The 19,087-nt window shown below is 31.7% G+C and overlaps 8 protein-coding genes across 8 annotated transcripts, besides 1 other annotated feature; 3 read left to right on the forward strand and 5 right to left on the reverse strand. All coding sequences in view use genetic code 12, as the record gives it.

Moving 5' to 3' along the window:
• Window positions 1-824: 824 nt before the first annotated feature.
• PGA41 (Pga41p) lies at window positions 825-1,715 on the reverse strand (the record flags this gene model as incomplete). The annotated part of the gene is made up of 1 exon (XM_710468.2): window positions 825-1,715. The coding sequence occupies one exon, from the start codon at window positions 1,713-1,715 to the stop codon at window positions 825-827; it is 891 nt and encodes a 296-aa protein (XP_715561.2).
• Window positions 1,716-4,128: 2,413 nt separating this feature from the next.
• Window positions 4,129-4,452: a long terminal repeat ((sampi-4a) Long terminal repeat (LTR); about 324 bp long, 9 copies per genome).
• A 1,104-nt stretch (window positions 4,453-5,556) lies between these two features.
• AGO1 (Ago1p) lies at window positions 5,557-8,310 on the forward strand (the record flags this gene model as incomplete). Its single annotated transcript, XM_710465.2, has 1 exon — window positions 5,557-8,310. The coding sequence occupies one exon, from the start codon at window positions 5,557-5,559 to the stop codon at window positions 8,308-8,310; it is 2,754 nt and encodes a 917-aa protein (XP_715558.2).
• Window positions 8,311-8,637: 327 nt separating this feature from the next.
• On the reverse strand, window positions 8,638-10,473 carry NUP60 (FG-nucleoporin; the record flags this gene model as incomplete). Its single annotated transcript, XM_710463.2, has 1 exon — window positions 8,638-10,473. One exon carries the CDS (start codon window positions 10,471-10,473, stop codon window positions 8,638-8,640), a length of 1,836 nt encoding a protein of 611 aa, XP_715556.2.
• Window positions 10,474-10,834: 361 nt separating this feature from the next.
• On the reverse strand, window positions 10,835-11,623 carry CAALFM_C406360CA (uncharacterized protein; the record flags this gene model as incomplete). Its single annotated transcript, XM_710462.1, has 1 exon — window positions 10,835-11,623. One exon carries the CDS (start codon window positions 11,621-11,623, stop codon window positions 10,835-10,837), a length of 789 nt encoding a protein of 262 aa, XP_715555.1.
• A 271-nt stretch (window positions 11,624-11,894) lies between these two features.
• On the reverse strand, window positions 11,895-13,580 carry CAALFM_C406370CA (uncharacterized protein; the record flags this gene model as incomplete). The annotated part of the gene is made up of 1 exon (XM_710461.2): window positions 11,895-13,580. The coding sequence occupies one exon, from the start codon at window positions 13,578-13,580 to the stop codon at window positions 11,895-11,897; it is 1,686 nt and encodes a 561-aa protein (XP_715554.1).
• A 1,928-nt stretch (window positions 13,581-15,508) lies between these two features.
• SOU2 (Sou2p) lies at window positions 15,509-16,351 on the forward strand (the record flags this gene model as incomplete). Its single annotated transcript, XM_710460.2, has 1 exon — window positions 15,509-16,351. One exon carries the CDS (start codon window positions 15,509-15,511, stop codon window positions 16,349-16,351), a length of 843 nt encoding a protein of 280 aa, XP_715553.2.
• Window positions 16,352-17,218: 867 nt separating this feature from the next.
• Window positions 17,219-18,064, forward strand: SOU1 (Sou1p; the record flags this gene model as incomplete). Its single annotated transcript, XM_710459.2, has 1 exon — window positions 17,219-18,064. One exon carries the CDS (start codon window positions 17,219-17,221, stop codon window positions 18,062-18,064), a length of 846 nt encoding a protein of 281 aa, XP_715552.1.
• A 165-nt stretch (window positions 18,065-18,229) lies between these two features.
• Window positions 18,230-19,033, reverse strand: VMA8 (H(+)-transporting V1 sector ATPase subunit D; the record flags this gene model as incomplete). The annotated part of the gene is made up of 1 exon (XM_710458.2): window positions 18,230-19,033. The coding sequence occupies one exon, from the start codon at window positions 19,031-19,033 to the stop codon at window positions 18,230-18,232; it is 804 nt and encodes a 267-aa protein (XP_715551.1).
• Window positions 19,034-19,087: the final 54 nt, after the last annotated feature.

Below are 19,087 nucleotides of genomic sequence, written 5' to 3' on the forward strand. Positions count from 1 at the left end.
TACAGTTGTTACGACTCCTTAACTTTGTATGGAAATGTCATTTACGAACATTTTGACGTTAGCCTTTCAATCGTATACCATCATGTTTAAGATGACAGAGTGCATTCATATCTCTTACTTATAATTACGTGATTATGTAATCGAAATTTGTTAGAAAGTATGTAAGTATTTAAGTACGATGTGTAAATTCTGTAATGTAAAAACTGACTCCAAATGGATCCTGTTTTTGTTTTCCAATGAAACCACTACTTGAACAAGTTTTTGATTCAATTTATCATCATTTTTATTCAATTTTTTCCAAATGATAAGAGTTGGTGGAGGGGGTAAAATGGGCTTCTCTAAAAGTAATTGTCTAGTCAAGCCTTTTTTAGATGTTCATTTGGGTTGGTTGTGGCGTTCGTATTCTTATGCCTTCTCAAACTCAATACAAAGGGAGTTTTCCAACAAGTATTTATATTACGTTGATGCTGTGATAATATACCGACATTTGGTATTTCTTTACCTCTAGTTTATCCAGGCTAAGAAAGCCTCAACAACTCCAAAAATCATGATTCAGAGGCTCACTAGACTGGATGACACTAAGGTTACAGTAGAGTACGTAGTTTAGCCATCCAATATTATTTAGTGTAAACTAGCTGTCTCCAGGACTTTCATTTGTGAGATTGGAGTTAGCCTCTAAGTTCAAAGAGTTGAATATATCTTAGGACTGCTAATTGTTTAGTTTACCTATAGAATAATCCAATAAGAGATTTATAGAAAACAAATATAATCGATAATAATACTATTAAGAAGTATTCAAAAAGAAAGGCAAACTATACCACCAATCAAATCAACCCTAAGACCAAAATCATCAATGTACCAACACTGACACTTGACAAATAATTAGCAGCTCCTGGTGCTGTTTGAGAACTATTAGGTTGGTTACTGTTTGTTGAAGATTGTGAACTTGGAGGGGATGATGCTTGTTCGTTCTCGTTAACAACACCACCACCACCACTAGCATCATTTCCCCCATCCCCATTGCTTCCATTGTTTCCACTGTTTCCACCACCACCTTGAGTTGGTGAGTCAGTATTACCTGTGGAAGAGTCTGAGCTAATAGTTGTAATACTATCAGTAGATGAAATATCTTGATTAGATGAACTTTCTTCAATGGATGAAGAAGAGGAGACCTCAGTTGAGGGACTTTGTTCAGTCGATGAACTTTGTCCAGCTGAGGAGCTTTGTTCAAGGGATGAGGAACTTTCAGTTGATGAACTTTCTTTAGTAGACAGAGCAATTGCAATTGAAGGACTGGCTCCAATAGATGAACTTTTTCTAGTTAATGAACTAGTCAGAGTTGATGAACGATACTTGGTAGCTGAAACACCCCAAGTAGTCAGAGTACGACCACCAACATAAGTTCCAACGTTTGCTCTTGAACAAATTGATGTTGAATAATAATAAACTACTTTAGTAAAACAATCACAACTTCTCAAATTATTATAATAACTTGATTTGGTACATAAACATGCATAATATTCTTGATTTGAAACATCAGTATCATAATAACCACAAGAATTTTCATCATTCACAGCTTGAGTACAATATGAATTGCAATAATAGTATGCATAAGCTTTGTTTTGGATTCTATTAGCAGCAGCAGTAGTAGTAGTAGTAGCAGCAGCAGCAACCGTAACCAGAATCAAGGTAAATAATACAATAGTAAACTTCATTGTTAAGTAATTTGAATTTGTTGTATAGAGTGAATCTTTCTAGCTTTCACTCATTGAATATGGATGAATCTATCTATACTTATACCAAATCTTTGTTGAAGCACAATTGGTAGACCATGAACCAATCTAAATTTGATTGGGGTCTCCCGTCCCTCCCCCCCTCATTCCCATCTTCTAATAGAAATTTTCATTTACGAATTTTTCGGTATTAGCCCCACAAGGCTGCTTTAATGGACTTGGTTGCTTATTTATTGGTGCATTAATTTTGATATTACATAATCGTGAGAATTATTGATATATTAATGATGATGAAAGTTGACTTTTATATTCTTGGCAAAATATTTGGACTAATTGATGAAGATTTGGAGCAGTCAACCAATTAATTGGTTCTTGAACAAGGCATGATCAATATCATTTTTAGTACCACTTTTTATCCATCATACATGTCTTGTAGAATTTATAGTAAAAATAATGCAATTGAAAAATTAGTAAAATGTGATCCTAAAATGTATGGCTATACATATATATAAATAGAAACAATGAAAAGGTGTACGAAAAGACATGATAAGAGTTTTTTTTTTTTGCATAGTTAATGTATTTTTATAAGATTTACGAAATATTAGGTAGCTTTTATGAACTATTATGACATGCTCTACTACCGTCAAACCCCTTGAAATCCTCTTTAACTCCCTTGTCTCATTTGCGTCACCACCGCCGCCGCCGACTGAATCTGTATAATTTGCCATTTCCCAAACTTAAAACTACTTCATAAGTCGGGATTTTTAGATTTGCTTTCGAGGGGCTTATTATAGTTTTCCATCTCCTTCTCATACACTTTCAAAAATTCAGATTCATTATCAGGAGCATCTATATGTCCAATTCCTAACACATCACCCATATATTTACTATCATAGAATTTATCCATCAATACATCAAGAAACACTTGAGTTGATCTTTCTCTACACATATTTAGCAAACTTTTGTCACAGCATACATTTAAACTGTTAAAACAGTATAGGTATCTTCCAATTATACATGCTTTTGCAACTTTATAAATAAAAGTTTCATTGTTTCTTATTTTTAATGCTTCTCTTAATGTATTTTCAGTAGGTATTTTTGGATACCACAATGTTTCTGGTTCATACTCTTTTAATAATTCAATATTTAATTCATTATGTATTAATAATGATGCACTGCAATATTCTTGGAGTTCATCCATATTATCAAGTACCCATTTTGCAGTGTCAACAGAATACAATATGCCTTTCTTTAATAATTCCTTTTCTTCTTCAGTTAATTGACCATTATTTGCATTTAACTTATCTTTTAATACGGTTAAATCTCCATAAAATAATCTTGCATTGTAATTATCGTTTAAATATTCATAGAATTTGTTAAAATCTATGTTGTTAAAATACATTTTGTTAAAATTCATTCTGTTACTGATGTTACTTTTTCATATATGATATTTATACATTACATTAAATGTTTTAATGTCATTAATTGTATATATTTGAACCACTTTTGGAAATAATTAGGTAAATTAGTTTTTATTATTGTTATTAATTTATATTTGTATCAATTGTCGTAGAGATAGTTAAAAGATAAGATGGTATATTGAACAAAATCTGTAAACTAGATAAATAAAATAGAGGGAGGGAAAGTAATCAAATTTATAGTTCTTTTATTTTGGGGTTTATAAGAGTCGAACTAATGAAAAGTGTACGATTTGTACTTGACGCACGACTTGCTAAAATAGGTCTTGCGTAAGTTAGTTTGTTTGCCATTATGAAGACAACGTTGGTCATCTGACAGTGCTAAGTATAGTTAGGTTAGGTATATGAAAAGGCAAGCATTTAGGTGAATAAGCCTATTGGCGGAGTAAGGGTGGTGATGATGATGGTGGGGGGAGGGTATCGCCGCCTTTGATCGTGTGAACCGAGAGAAAATATAATTATATACTGAAGATTTTCTCGTCTAGTTGTTCTGATTGTGGAAGTGTAAGTTTAATTCCGTACTCAATAATTCTTTGTACTATTTTTCTTTATTATTCTTATTCAACAACCAAAAAATGAATTGTAGAGTTTTATTTCTGTGTCTCATTTGCTGTTCGAAATTAGGGTGTCCAACATGGCTAATTATCAACAATAAGCTAGCATTGCATAATAGTAGAGAATATTACTGAAGTGTAAGCTAATCTATTTTCTTGTTAGAAAGTATGTGGACTTTATTAGTTTGTCCACTGTAGAAGGCACTTCCTACTATATAAAGAGTAGAGTCATCATCATGAATTAGATTGTTTGTATTTTGTATATAAGTGAAGCTTTAATATACTCATTAACACTTTTCCTACACAGGATCGCTCTGCAGCATCACATAACTCTCTCGTCAAAGGTTAAGAAAATAAGGTTATTGTTAGGATTGTAGTACTGAGGACTGCATAGAAGGTGATTATTCATGTTATTGTCTTTAGCAGGGATATCGGATAAGCTAGTGAACCTCCGACTTATGGTCATTGACGTTTATGAGTCATTCTGAACTGTCTTTGTCTTACCCCCCTCATAAGCTAGAAGTGGAGGAGACCGAATGTGGATTCAGTGTTATCAGATTAACGTAATTTAAATATGAGTTGGAATCCCCCTGGGATTGCGCTTGGAAAAGGAAACTAACAATCTAGATTACATAATCATATATATAAATAGTTAATATACACTACCCCTATACAGTGTGTATTACAGTTATTCTTCTTCTTCTGGTTGTCTCATCTTTTGTAACTTTAACCGTTTAACACACTACAACACAAAACGTAATCTATTACAAATTTATACCTTTTAATCTTTATTTTAACAAACAAACAATGTTGGAAAAATTTTTCAATCAAATCCTTCTTCTTCTGATTAATTCATTGTTTAAATCCCAACCCAATATTGATGAAAAGTTTTTCCATTCAAATGAATTTTTTACAATAGAAAGAGAAGGAAAAGTTGTGCACTTTCTTTTTTTAATAGTCTTGAGACATTCGGTAAGAGTTTACGCGAATGAAAAGAAATAGAATGGAATATAAAATCAGAATTTAGACTAAAACGTATACAAAAGGGGGGATTAAAGTGAAAATTAATAATAGTTTCAACAATAAAATAATCAACTGATTCCATTGTATGTATTTCAACGCCTAAATAGTAATTTGTTATTTTTTACCCAAATTAGGAGTTTTACCAAGGACCAAGTCCAATAAAAAATGAAACTTTGAAATTGAATGCCAACACTAACAACAACAACAGCAACAACCCATCAGCAAATGAAATTCAAACACCAACTAAGTTAGTTGGTTGAAGTTTGTATATATGGTCTTTCTTGTAGTAGTTGTAGTAGTAGTTTATGTTGATAACGCAAAAACATTAATAATTATGCATATGAAAGCATGTAAAAAAAAAGGGATAATACAACCTGCGTTTTTATAGTCCTTTCTATATTCTGTTACGACGGCCACTACCACCTACCCACCCACCACCACCACCACCACCACTACCTACAAACCTTCTCAACAAACAAAAAAAAGTATAAATACTCAACAACAATTCTATCCACAATCCTCCCTGTCCTCTCCTTTCTTTATTTCTTCATTAATTATTATTAGAAAACTTTTTCATTTCATAATTTAAAAAGTTCTTCCTTTTTCTTTCTTTCATTGTTTGTCTGTTTTATATTAAATTATTACAAATTTTCAAGACAATTGTTTTTTATTTTATTTTGGCTATAGTTGTATCAATCCTCCGACCTTCGACCTCGCCCCGTGTCCCACTCCCCTACCACGTCTCTGGCTATTTAACAATCTATTATTATGAGTGATTTGGTTAAATTTTCAACACCAACCAAAATCAATGATAAAGCTTTAGTAGCTATTGATACTTACAAAAAGACTTTTCAAAAACAAATAAAGAATGAACAAAATGGAATTTTGTTGAGACCATCTTTTGGTACTGAAGGTGTCCCCACTATTGTAGGAGTCAATTATTTCAAATATAATGTTAATGGATTGAAATTATACTCCTATCGTGTAGATTTATTGGAAGATCCTAATGTTAAAACCAGATTATCAATTAAAACTGCTGTTGAAAAATATTTAATGGAATTGGAACCATTTAAAAGTAAAAAAGCCATTATTTATTATCGTGATCATAATCATCTTTATTCAAGAATGCCCCTTCCAATTGAAGATGTGGTTATTTATCCATTGGAACTTGGTGGTGATCCAAAAAGAGAAAAGAAAATTGTTGAATTGAAAATTCAATTTATTAAACAATTGAATTTTTCTGATTTACTCAATTATACTCAATTGAAAAATTATACTCCCGATTTTTTGGAAACCGTTGAATATACCAATGCGTTGGTTGCGGTTATGGGATCCCAAGTTATGAAAAATACTAATGTTGTTGGTCTTGGTCCCAATAAATTTTTCTTGATGGATGGAGCCACCAAGACTACTGATTTAGATAAAGGATTATATGTTGTTATGGGGACTTTTGCATCGGTTAGATGTTCATTTGATGATGTTCGAATCAATTTGAATCCAACCCCAGCGATTTTTTATAAATCTTCAAAACCAAATGGACAACCAATGAATGTTTTGGATTTAATTCAAGAATTTTTGAAAATTAGAAATGTCCCTACGGAAAGAGATATTAGAAGAGCTCAATCATTTATTAAAGGTTGTAAAATTTATCGTACTTATCTTAATCGTAAAACTACTAAACCAATTCTTGGATTTGATTATAGTAACAATTCCGAAACATTAAAATTTAAAGATGCTAATGATAAATTGGTTAATGTTAAACAATATTTCCAAGAAAGATGGAATATTAGATTGAAACATCCTACTTTACCATTAATTAAAATTGGTCCTGAAGCATTTTTACCAATGAAATTGGGTATTATTGCTCCTCATCAACAATATAAGGGGGATTTTGCTGATCCAGCGAAAATCATTAAAATTACTGCTACTAGACCTAATCAAAAGGCTGAATTAATTAGTAAAACCAATAGAAATTTATTTCAAAAACAAGTTGATTTTGGTACCATTGAATCTCAATTCACCGTTGTTCCAGCAAGAGTTTTAAATGCTCCAACAATTGAATATGCTAATAATCAAATGGTTACTTATAGACCAGCACCTTTTAATGGTAGAACCGAAAAACAAAAGGGGAATTGGAATCTTGAAAGATATCAATTTGTCGATGGAGCAAAACTCACTAAACCAATGGGGAAACCTTTCACATTTGGTGTTGTTATTTTAAAAGATGAATTTGTTGCTAAACGTATTGGTGATTTACAAAGAGCTGTCCCAACTTTTTTAACCGAACTTGGTCGATTAGGGATTAAAATTGGGAAAAATTTTAAAAAGTATTCTATTGATTTAAATCATGCTAGTGTTCAATCTCAAACCGGTTTAGAATCTAATATAATTTCTATTGCCAAAAAGGCCAAAACTGAAGATCAATGTAATTTCTTGTTGTTTATTTTACCTAGACAAGATACTCCATTATATTCAGCTATTAAAAGAGCTTGTGATCTTAAAGTTGGGATTCTTAATAGTTGTTCCATTTTGAATACTTTTACTAAGAAGAGACGTGGAACAGAAAATTTTGATGCTATGACATATGCACAAATGGCCATGAAAATTAATATTAAATTGGGTGGATCTAATCATAAATTATCGAAAAAAGATAGTCAAGGATTATTTGATAAAAATAATGTCCCCATTTTCATTCTTGGTGCTGATGTTACTCATCCAACGGGAGAAATCAATTCTGAATCAGTTTCTATTGCTTCTATTGTTGGTAGTGAAGATGAAATTTTCAATAAATTCCCTGGATCAGTTCGTATTCAAACTGGTGGACAAGAAGTTATTGCTGATGTTAAAAGTATGGTTTTGGAACGATTAGAAAATTTTCATAAAAAAATTGGGAAATTACCTAGTAAAGTATTATTTTATCGTGATGGAGTCTCTGAAGGACAATATACCACCATATTAAAAGAAGAATTAACAAAAATTAAAGCCGCTTTTAATGAATATGGTAAATTGAAAAACATCCCTAAATATTCTCCAACCATTACATTTATGATTGTTGTTAAAAGACATCATACAAGATTTATTCCTATTCATGATAATGCCGATGATCCCAAAACCAAAAAACAAATAGCTGTCACCAGTAATGAAAATGTCATTGCTGGTACAACCGTTGATCGAGAAATCACTTCTCCAGCATATTTTGATTTTTACGTTCAATCTCAACAATCATTACAAGGTACTGGAATACCAGCTCATTATTATGTTTTACATGATGAAAATAATTATACTTCTGATACTATACAAAAAATCACTTATGATTTATGTCATACTTTTAGTAGAGCTACTAAATCAGTTAAAGTTGTCCCCGCAGCTTATTATGCCGATTTATTATGTACTAGAGGTAGAGATTATATTTATGGTTTTGCTAAAGATCCAAATTTAAAAGGATCACCTATTGAAAGAGCAAGAACTAAATTTGGTGAAAATGTTAATCCAAGTATTAAAAACACCATGTTTTATATTTAATGGTGATAGTTAGTTTTTGTTTTTATTCATTTCTTCTTCTTCATCATCTCCTTCGTTTTTTTTTTTCGTTTTTTTTTTTTTATTAAATACAGATTGTTATAGTTATAAGTATATTATTGTTTTTGTTTATTAATTAAACCTTATTGAATTTGAGATTTGTTCGTTTATGTTTGATAAGCTATGGTAAACAACAAGTAATATTAATAGAGTAACACCAAAATATATTGTATATTCTTGATCTCCTTTTGGAGAACTTAAAAAACAAAATAAGTAAAATAATAATAATAATAATAATAATAATAATAATAATGTATCTATGTAACATTTCTAGAACAAGAATAATGATTTAAAATTATCAACTTTATTTGTATCCAACTGAACATTTTTCACTTCAACTTTTGGAAATTCAAATAAAAATGGATTCAATTTATTAGAATTTCCATTAGATTTGGGGTTTTCAATAGGGGTTTCTTTGGTAGTGGTGGTAGTGGGGTTCGTAGCTAGTTTGGTTGAATTTCCATTGAAATTGATTATTCCATTGGATTTTGGTTCACCATTAGTAGTAGTAGTAGTATTAGTACTAGTACTAGTACTATTTGTGGTAATAGCATCAGATCTATTGTTTTTGTTGTTGTTGTTGTTGTTGTTGTTATTCTCTTGTGAAATTTCATTTGCTGCCTCAGAAATTGGCCCAGGTTTATTTCTAGTCAAGGAATTTTTCGATGGTGAAACTAAATCCTTCTTAAAACTAAATCCATTTGTTGATGCTGATGGTTTTTCACCACTACTCTCTTTATTTAACTGCTCATTCGATTTCTTCTCCAATTTATCAATGGATGAATCTTGAGATGTTTGTTTCTTTGGCAATGGCAATGATTCAGATTTATCATAAGATATAGTTTTATCAATATCATTGGCAGTTATAGATATTGAATTTTTAACTATTCCTGTTTCTGGTTTAAGATTTTTAATTGATCTTGATATTTTACGACCATTTTTAGAATATGGATTAATGAATTTAAACCCTGATGATGATGATGATTGTGGGTTTGAATCATTATTAAAATCAAATGTCGATTTCTCTTGTTCATTTCCATCCAAAATAGATAATAAAGTCTTAGCTGTATCACTTTTAAATTCTCGTGTTTTATCAACAAAAGTAGCATTGACACTATTATTCGTAGTATCATTATTATTATTATTATTATTATTAGTAGTAGTAGTAGTAGTAGTAGCACTTGTGTTGTTATCAAGTTTACTATTTTCATTATGCAAATTTCTTAGTTTTTTATATTTTTTCGTTGTTGAAGGAGGTCTAAGTCTAGTAGAATAAGGCGAAGGTAATCCTGAAAATTGATAAACTCGTTTAATAGAAGGTATAATTGAAGTAGTATTATTGAACGATTGATTACTTCTATCAAAAGTATCATTTTGAATAGTGTGATATGTTGGTTTATAACCTGGAGTAGATATACTTATGTTTGAAGTATCATGAATCAAGGTACTTTGTTTATATGGAGCAACCGCCGTTTCTGATATCTTTTCATTTCTAGCTTTTTTCCGTTGTGGTTGTTGATGTTGATCTAATATTGATTCCGATATCACTCGTTTACTTATTGGTGTACCTGCTTTTGATCTTGAAATTAATGCCATTACTCCTTCATATTCTATATCATTCAATGGAGTTTCACCTTTTCTTTTGAAAAAATTAGATAAAATTTCATTTGCAGTTTGGTCGTTGGTTGTATCATTCATAGATATGTCATGACGACTAATGTCTGCAACTTGATTCATCAGTGGTTCCTGTTTCTCTTTTGGTTGTTCCTTGGGTTGTTGTATATCATCTAATGTGAATGATCCAGGAACTCTAAACGATTTAATACCATCAGTAGAAGTCGATGTTGATGATGTTTGTTTGGATAATTTCGGTTCAGGAAATTTAAATGGTTTTATAAAAGATGATGTAGACTCATTACTTTTATTTGTATTTACAGATGATGATGATGATGAGGATGGTTGATTTTCTGGAGATTCAGATTTATTATCATTTTTATTAAACCAATTTTTGAATTTATTAGTTATCAAAGAATATGGATGATAACTATTATCTTTCTTAGTATTTAGCTTACTTTTGTAAGAACTAAATACTTTTCTATTATCCATTGTCAGAAAAAGAAAGTTTTATCTGATAGTTGTAAATGGTAGTTGATATATAATCAATTAATATTTGTTGATGGGAATTAAAAACTCCTTTTAATGTGTTGTGTTGCTATGAAAGAAGAACCACCAACAAATTTTTTTCCTTCTTCTTCCTTCTTCACTTCTTCACTTCAAGAAAAGGTTTTTCTTTGAGTGAATGAACGACATTATTTTATTTGACGACTTTTACGACATGCTTTGAATAGGTGATAGCCAATCTTATATTAATTACGTATGGTTAGAGGGCTACTCTGAAATATACAATAAAGAATACCAAATAATTGGTCTTTTTTGAATACATAGTAAATATATACTTCTTTTGGTCTTAATTTCCCATTTGGGCAGAATATCCTCCATCAACCACCAACGATGTACCATTAACGAACGACGCTTCATCTGATAACAAGAAAGCAATAGCATTTGCAATTTCATCAGGGTTCCCCAATCTAGCCATTGGATGTTGCTTTATGGCTGTAGTTGCAATATGTTGATTAATTTGACCCAACATAGGGGATATTTCAACATAACCTGGAATCACTGAATTGAGTCTTATATCTTTATTAGCATATGGTAAAGCTAAAGATTGTGTTAATGATTGAACTCCACCTTGGCAAACACGATAACTTGTTAACCCCTTAGTGGTGGTTAATCCCAATATATTGCTAACATTGACAATACTCCCTGGTTTATGAAATTCTTCCCAATAATTAATAGCTAATTTGTTTAAAGCGAAAACCCCGTTCAAATTAGTATCGATCACGTCTTTGAATTGATCGATTGTTTCGGTTTTATTACTGGCAATGGCGGTGGTGGTAGTAATGGCTGTATTTGTTACAACATAATGCAAATCCAGATATTCATCCAAGGCAAAATCAACTAAATTGACATTATCTTGATAATTAGCAATATTTATTCTTAAAAATTTAATGTTTCGATTATTTTCAGGAACTTGTTTATGAATATGATTTAAAACAGTATCAATTTCATGTTCATGTAAAAAATCACCTACAATAACTTTTGAACCTTGTTTAAGTAGTTTTATGGTGGTGGCTAAACCAATTCCGGTGAGTCCACCAGTAACTATTGCAATTTTGTTTGCTAAATTATATGACATGATTGAATATGGTATGAATAAATTGAGTGAAACAACTCCTAATCTTGTCAGATATGAGATAGAGTTTAAAGGGTTTTGCCAAAATTTATAAAAAAAGTGGGATATTAAAAAAAAAAATTTGTGTTTTACAGTTGCAGCAATCTACATGTACTGGCGTAGACACTAGTACCCAAGTTCAACAAATTCCTTTCCAACAAGAACAGTGAACGCTTTTTTTTTACAATAATTAAATAAATTAGATTATGGTATTAGTAGTAGATGATATTAGAAATCACGATGTTACACTTTCACTTTGCTCATTAGTGGATTCATGATAATTACTTCCTCGTTCTTTTTCTTCAGCATCAGACCTTCTACGTCTTCTCTTTTTTTCATCAGATGCAACTGTGAAATTTTTAAGAATGAATTCATCAGCTACATCTCCATCTAATTTGGCCAATTCATCTTTCGGTATAATCAATGGCCATACCCATTTGGCACAAAAGGCAAGAAACAATAATACTCCTGGGAACCCCACAGCACCTTTAGTTAATGTAATTGCAAATTCTGCTACTCCACCAATGATTTCAAGCAAAGTGTAAATATAAAACCATTTTTTAGTGGGTAATCGATGAATATCTTTCCAAACTTGAGGACATTGGGGATCGGTTTCTATATACTCTTTGTCCAAAAAGCAATACCTAATCCTATTGGTGACAATATTCCCGTGTAACCCACCAATGGCCATAATGAAAAATAACCCTGAAAGTACAGCTTGTGGTACAAGACCCAAAACTACCAAAAATGGTCTCGACATCATTAAAAATGTCAAAGCTCCTTGAGCAGTATTTGTCACTCGTTGTTCCACTACCGACAATCGTTTCCCGGTTTTATCATGAATAACTAATGAATCAGTATGTAATGGTGCTTGAGGAATCAATCCATTAGGAGCTGGGATCCCCAATATTCCAGCAAGACCAGTAGTTAATCCTAACAATAAGAAATCCCAATGGAAAGATGCAGGTTTAGTCAAAGGATATTCTTTCAGTTGGCACATTAAAGACGATACATTATGATCAAAATAAAATAAAAATGTCAATAAAATAGCAAATGGAATAGCTAAAAATACATCTCCAACAGAAATATTTTCTCCAGGCCAGAAATGAATAAACCATCCGTGTGGTCGTATTTCACCATTTCTTGTGGGTTGAAAAGATTGAGTTATTGGTAATCTTGCCAAATCTGTATCATCTAATTTACCACCGAAATGAATAAATCCCGTGAAAAAAATCACCAGCACCACCACACCATAATCTACAAATACTTTTCTAACCCAAGGTTTAAAATAATGTAAATAATTACCCAAGATATTTGATCCAACCCCACATATTACCATTAATAATGCAATCATTACTGAACAATATCCACTGGCTAAATCAACATCATCAAATTGATTACTCAATATTTGAATACCTTTTTGAATATAAACCATATTGATGAAAAATCCAAAAATATCACAACTATAAAGACTTATAATTCGTAAGAATGAAATATAATTGCCAACAGCAATAATTATATGGAAAACCATTGACCAAAGATAAACCCAACACATAAATGGGAAATATGGTGTTCCACGAGGATGTATCAATTCATAAACCGTATAACTGAATATCGATATTGGTCCCGTGACACCAACTATACATAATGGTTGACCAGAAAATAAACCAAATACAACCCCGGCAAGAGCACTCAGCATTAAAACTTCATTAACACCATAAGCATGATCAGTTTTATCAAACATATCTTGAGCAAATGCAATTGCTGGTAATAAATTTGTGAAAAATATGAATGCCGTTGATGGAATTACTCGATAATTGAATGCATCGGTGAAATCTGATTTATAATGCGGTAGTCTACTCTTGATATCATTATAGATCCCATACCCAAAATAATTAAAATGTCTGAACGATAACCCCATGACTGAAAAAAAATTACTAGGGGCAGTTTACCAAAAAGAAAAAAAAAATGTAACCTTTCTGTATAACTTATAGTAAATATATCAGTTATAAATATTGAAACAAAATGTGAGTTAGTTAAGGGGGGGTAAACTTGTTGTGTTTAATAAAGAGATGACTTTTTTGAAAGTGTTGATAATAGAGTCTCCAATAATTTTTTTTTTCTTGTCCGTGTGTGTATTTTGTTTGTTTGTTTGTTTGTCTTAAAACAATAAGTTTATCTAATTCCTGTACATTGGATAGTTACAAAACGTATAAAGATCTTATCATGTAGGTAGTAGTTGATTTGATCTGTATACTTCTTATAAATTAAAAACTTGAAAGAAACGTGGCCAATCTTGAACTTTAGGTATTTGCAGCAATTAAGGTTTCTCAATTATTTTCTTGGGTTCATTATTAAGGTTTTCCAAAAATAATAATCATAATTACTCTGTGGTGAAAAAAAAAAAATAAGTAAGAACGTTATGATTAATGACGAGCATAAGCCGTGCTGCGCCCTCATAACGCCGCCCCTTCCCCCACACACTCTCGTGCCCACCTCTCAGTCGTATAACACTACTGACAAAGAAAACATATTCTTCTCTGATTGGTGGAAAAAAAAACTGCTATCTAGGTGTATCTATTTCTAGAGAAATAATTCCATTGTTACGATTTCGTGAAGTTTGCTAAAACGCACAGATAGGTATTATGGGTACAAAGAAAATGGTTAGAAATATTGTCCTTGTTTGTACCCTCTAAGCAACTGTTTCATAAATTTGATTGTAATTCTTAAGTTTATAGTAGTTCCATAGACTACTAATTAGACAAGAAAAGGACAATTTCAACTTAGAGGCATAATCTAGTTTACGATAAATTACTGTTTGAATAGGAACGAGTTTCAAAATATTTCACATCTTTTCGGTACAAATCTCAGACCAAAAAATTTTATTTTTATTTGATGTATGCTTATGCACAATAAACTGGTATTAATTCACTCTTGAATCCAAAATAATACTTCATAATATATCGAAGATCAATAACGTGTTTTGCTAAAATATGGTTAACCAAAGCACGATGTATACACTTTCAATTACTTAGCAATTGGAAAAATAACAGAACCTCGTAATTGATAATTCACTCTAGCAGAACTTTCAGCCAAGTTAACAGCATTTTCTTAGCTCTTTGAATTTACTAATATCAGAGAAGTTATATTAAAGCAAATCATCAAATAAGTACTTGCATTGGCTTTTCAGTTGCACCAAGAAAAAGTACTATCTTCTTAGATTGCTATCATAAGCAAAAAACCAATTTGTAAAACTGTACTTCTCGGATTTATTTAATCTACATAAATTGTCAACCAATTAAGTCCAAAAGTGAACGCAACAGAAACAACTCGTAGTGATGTAATAATAACGTGCATATAACAAGTAGTTCTAGAAAAACTGTTAACTGCAACTCATACAACTTTACTAGAATCAACAAAGCAACACAATTACTATTCGAGGAATCACAATAGAAATTGTTTAGTAATTTCTTATTCATCTTAATAATAATTATATTCATTTCTTTCTTTCTTTCTTTTCCCCATAAAACCGAGAAAAAAAGGGATTTAAAGGATCCACACTTTAAAATATTTACTTTTGCTATTGGGTCCAGATTCTATATTTGCTCCAGATTTGAAATAGCAACTATGTTAATATCAGTCATATTTTAGTAAAATTACTTATATAACCTAAACAGTAGACTCTACTTTACCCCACCAATTCGAAAATGATATAAATACACACAGAGTGTCTCCAAATTTGTCTAACCAATCTTCTTCCCTTGAATGTTTAAGACTATATTTTCAATTACTTCGAAACTTTGAATTTTACCAATCAATCGACATTTTACTACTACAATTACTATAAGAATGAGCAAAGAAACAACTTCATATACCAATGCTAAATTAGGTCCATTACCAACCAAAGCAGCAACCATTCCTGATAATATTTTAGATGCATTTTCATTAAAAGGTAAAGTTGCTTCTGTAACTGGTTCCTCTGGAGGAATTGGTTGGGCAGTAGCTGAAGGGTATGCACAAGCTGGTGCTGATGTTGCCATCTGGTATAATTCTCATCCTGCTGATGATAAAGCTGAATATTTAACCAAGACTTATGGGGTTAAATCCAAAGCATACAAATGTAATGTTACTGATTTCCAAGATGTTGAAAAAGTTGTCAAACAAATTGAACTGGATTTCGGTACCATTGATATCTTTGTTGCCAATGCTGGTGTTGCCTGGACCGAAGGGCCCGAAATTGATGTCAAGGGAGTTGACAAATGGAACAAAGTTGTTGATGTTGATTTAAACAGTGTTTATTATTGTGCTCATGTTGTTGGTCCAATTTTCAGAAAAAAGGGTAAAGGGTCATTCATTTTCACTGCCAGTATGTCGGCTTCAATTGTTAATGTCCCACAATTACAAGCAGCTTACAACGCTGCTAAAGCTGGGGTCAAACATTTGTCCAAATCATTGAGTGTTGAATGGGCACCATTTGCTAGAGTCAATTCTGTTTCTCCAGGTTACATCGCTACTCATCTTAGTGAATTTGCTGATCCAGATGTCAAGAGTAAATGGTTGCAACTTACACCACTTGGTAGAGAAGCCAAACCAAGAGAGCTTGTTGGTGCCTACTTGTATTTGGCTTCCGATGCTGCATCTTATACAACTGGTGCTGATCTTGCTGTTGATGGTGGTTACACAGTTATTTAAGAGTACAAATTTGGCTAGACCATATTAGAAAGGGGTTTTTTAACGAGTTGAAAAAAAAAAATTTACAGGATATATAGAAAATTTACAACATATGTTATATTACAGATCGTTATGGGCTGATTCTAGATGGAAAACTTTATCCTTTCATCGTTTATTCTCATACAAAGGGTTGGCTTTTTGTTGAAAAATGCAACACGAAACAAAATCTTAGAATGACGTCACTGGCTTTTTTTTTTCTCTGTCCATTGCTACTGCATTGTGTTATAGCAATTAATCAACAGAATTATAATGATTACAAATTTAAACTCCTTTATGGAATCCTCTAAGTTAACCCATTGAAAGGATCAACTAAAGAAAATAGACCAACTCCGAGACGTCGGATTAACTATTTACCCGAGAATACAATACGAGAATATCCAGTAACAGGTATTTCTGATCTCTTTTTCCTCCCCTCTTTCTCCCCCAAAAAAGTGCCCCCCCCCCACTTTAAGATTACTATACCCTTAAAATGGCAATATAAAGAACTTTTTTTGTGTAATAATGGAGCATATACAATAGATTTTAAAGCCAATTTGCTACTATTATTTATTGGATGTGGTGGTAGTCTTGGGTTATCTAATATTTTTTCCCAATTCTGCAATCCTTCGAGTCAACCTTCCCTAACCCTATCCTGCCCGAGATCTCATTTTACTGTTAGATTTAATCTGAATCAATTGTTTAATTATTTTTTTAAAGTTTGCTATCAAAAAAAAATACTATAAATATCATCAAATACCCCCCAACATTTCTTTCATTCCTTTTATTTCTTTTTTATTAAATTCAATATTATCAAAAAAATTTTCAAACACAATTACAATACAAATCATTATGAGTGAAGAAATCATTTCATTTACAAATCCTGCTTTAGGTCCATTACCAACAAAAGCTCCACAATTACCATCAAATGTTCTTGATTTGTTTTCTTTAAAAGGTAAAGTCGCTTCCGTGACGGGATCATCTGGAGGAATTGGTTGGGCTGTCGCCGAAGCATTTGCTCAAGCTGGTGCTGATGTTGCCATCTGGTATAATTCGAAACCAGCAGATGCCAAAGCTGAATATTTAACTGAAAAATATGGTGTCAAAGCCAAAGCTTATAAATGTAATGTAACTGATCCTAATGATGTTTCTAAAGTGATTAATGAAATTGAAAAAGATTTCGGTACTATTGATATATTTGTTGCTAATGCTGGAGTTGCATGGACTGATGGACCAGAAATTGATGTTCAAGGCTATGATCAATGGAAAAAGATCGTTGATTGTGATTTAAATGGAGTTTATTATTGTGCTCATACCGTGGGACAAATCTTTAAAAAGAATAAATCTGGTTCATTAATTATTACTTCATCAATGTCAGGGACAATTGTTAATATCCCTCAATTACAAGCTCCTTATAATGCTGCTAAAGCTGCATGTACTCATTTAGCCAAATCATTGAGTGTGGAATGGGCTAGTTTTGGTGCTAGAGTAAATTCAATTTCTCCAGGGTATATATTGACTGATATTGCTGATTTTGCTGATCCAGAAATGAAAAAGAAATGGTGGCAATTGACACCTTTGGGAAGAGAAGGATTACCACAAGAATTAGTGGGGGCATATTTATACTTGGCCTCAAATGCATCAACTTATACTACTGGTTCAAATATTGCTGTTGATGGGGGTTATACATGTCCATAAATAAAATAAGGTGTTGGTGCTTTGAAAAGAAAAAAAATCTTATAGAAATAATCGACTGTAAAACATAATTCTTTCATTTTTTGGTTTATGTATTAATAAAAAATAAAGTTACTAATAAACATATACTGTAAAAAAACACAATACCACCTATGTCTCTCCTTCTCTCTAGAATATAACATCATCCTCTTTTTCTTGAAGAATGTCGACTTCTTCTTTGTCTGCTTTAATATCCAATGCTTCAACGTCTTGTTGGATTGCTAGTTCATCAGTGGCACCTTCAGCTTTAGCTTTAGCAAGGGCTTCTTCTTGTTCTGCCGCAGCAGCAGCTTCTTGTTTCTTTTCTTGAACTTTTTTCAAACGATAAAATTCTTCACGATCCATTTCATCCAATTCTCCATTAATATAAGCAATGGTATTCTCTGTTCTTGGAATAATAACGTGTTCAATGGCATTAACTCTTCTATTAGTGATTTTAATAACTTCATCCAAGATTATAAATGCCGTTTGCAATGAAGCCAATTCAACTAATGTTTCCACAGCTTTAGAATAAATTAATTTAGCCTTTTGAACTTGTTGACCACCTCTTGCTAAAGCCGTTAATTTAAAATCATTAACATCTTCATTAATATGACTATCAAATGTAGGTAAAAACACCCCAGAAACATTTTCTTGTTTTGCTTTGACGGTGAATCGAGCTTTTTGTACCGATTCTTGAACTTGATAAGAAATATTATCACCAGTGGCATATTGAACTTCAGCTAATGAAAATGCTGCTGTTTGCATAACTCGACCCATTTTTCTTTTAGCATCATCGATTCTTTGAGTTATATCTCTAAATCTTTTCGTTAATGCTTCGGATTTTCTTTTTAAAAGTGAATGTCCTTGTTGAGCACCTTTCAATTTACTCTTCATGACTCCCAAAGTCATACGAGTTGGGAAAACTTGTTCACGATTACCTGCACCCGACATAATTGGTTAATAAAAAAAGTGAAATATTATATAATAATGAATGTAATAGAAAAA

Source organism: Candida albicans, chromosome 4 (genome assembly GCF_000182965.3).
Source record: "Candida albicans SC5314 chromosome 4, complete sequence".
In the NCBI taxonomy this organism is placed as follows: Eukaryota; Fungi; Ascomycota; class Pichiomycetes; order Serinales; family Debaryomycetaceae; genus Candida; species Candida albicans.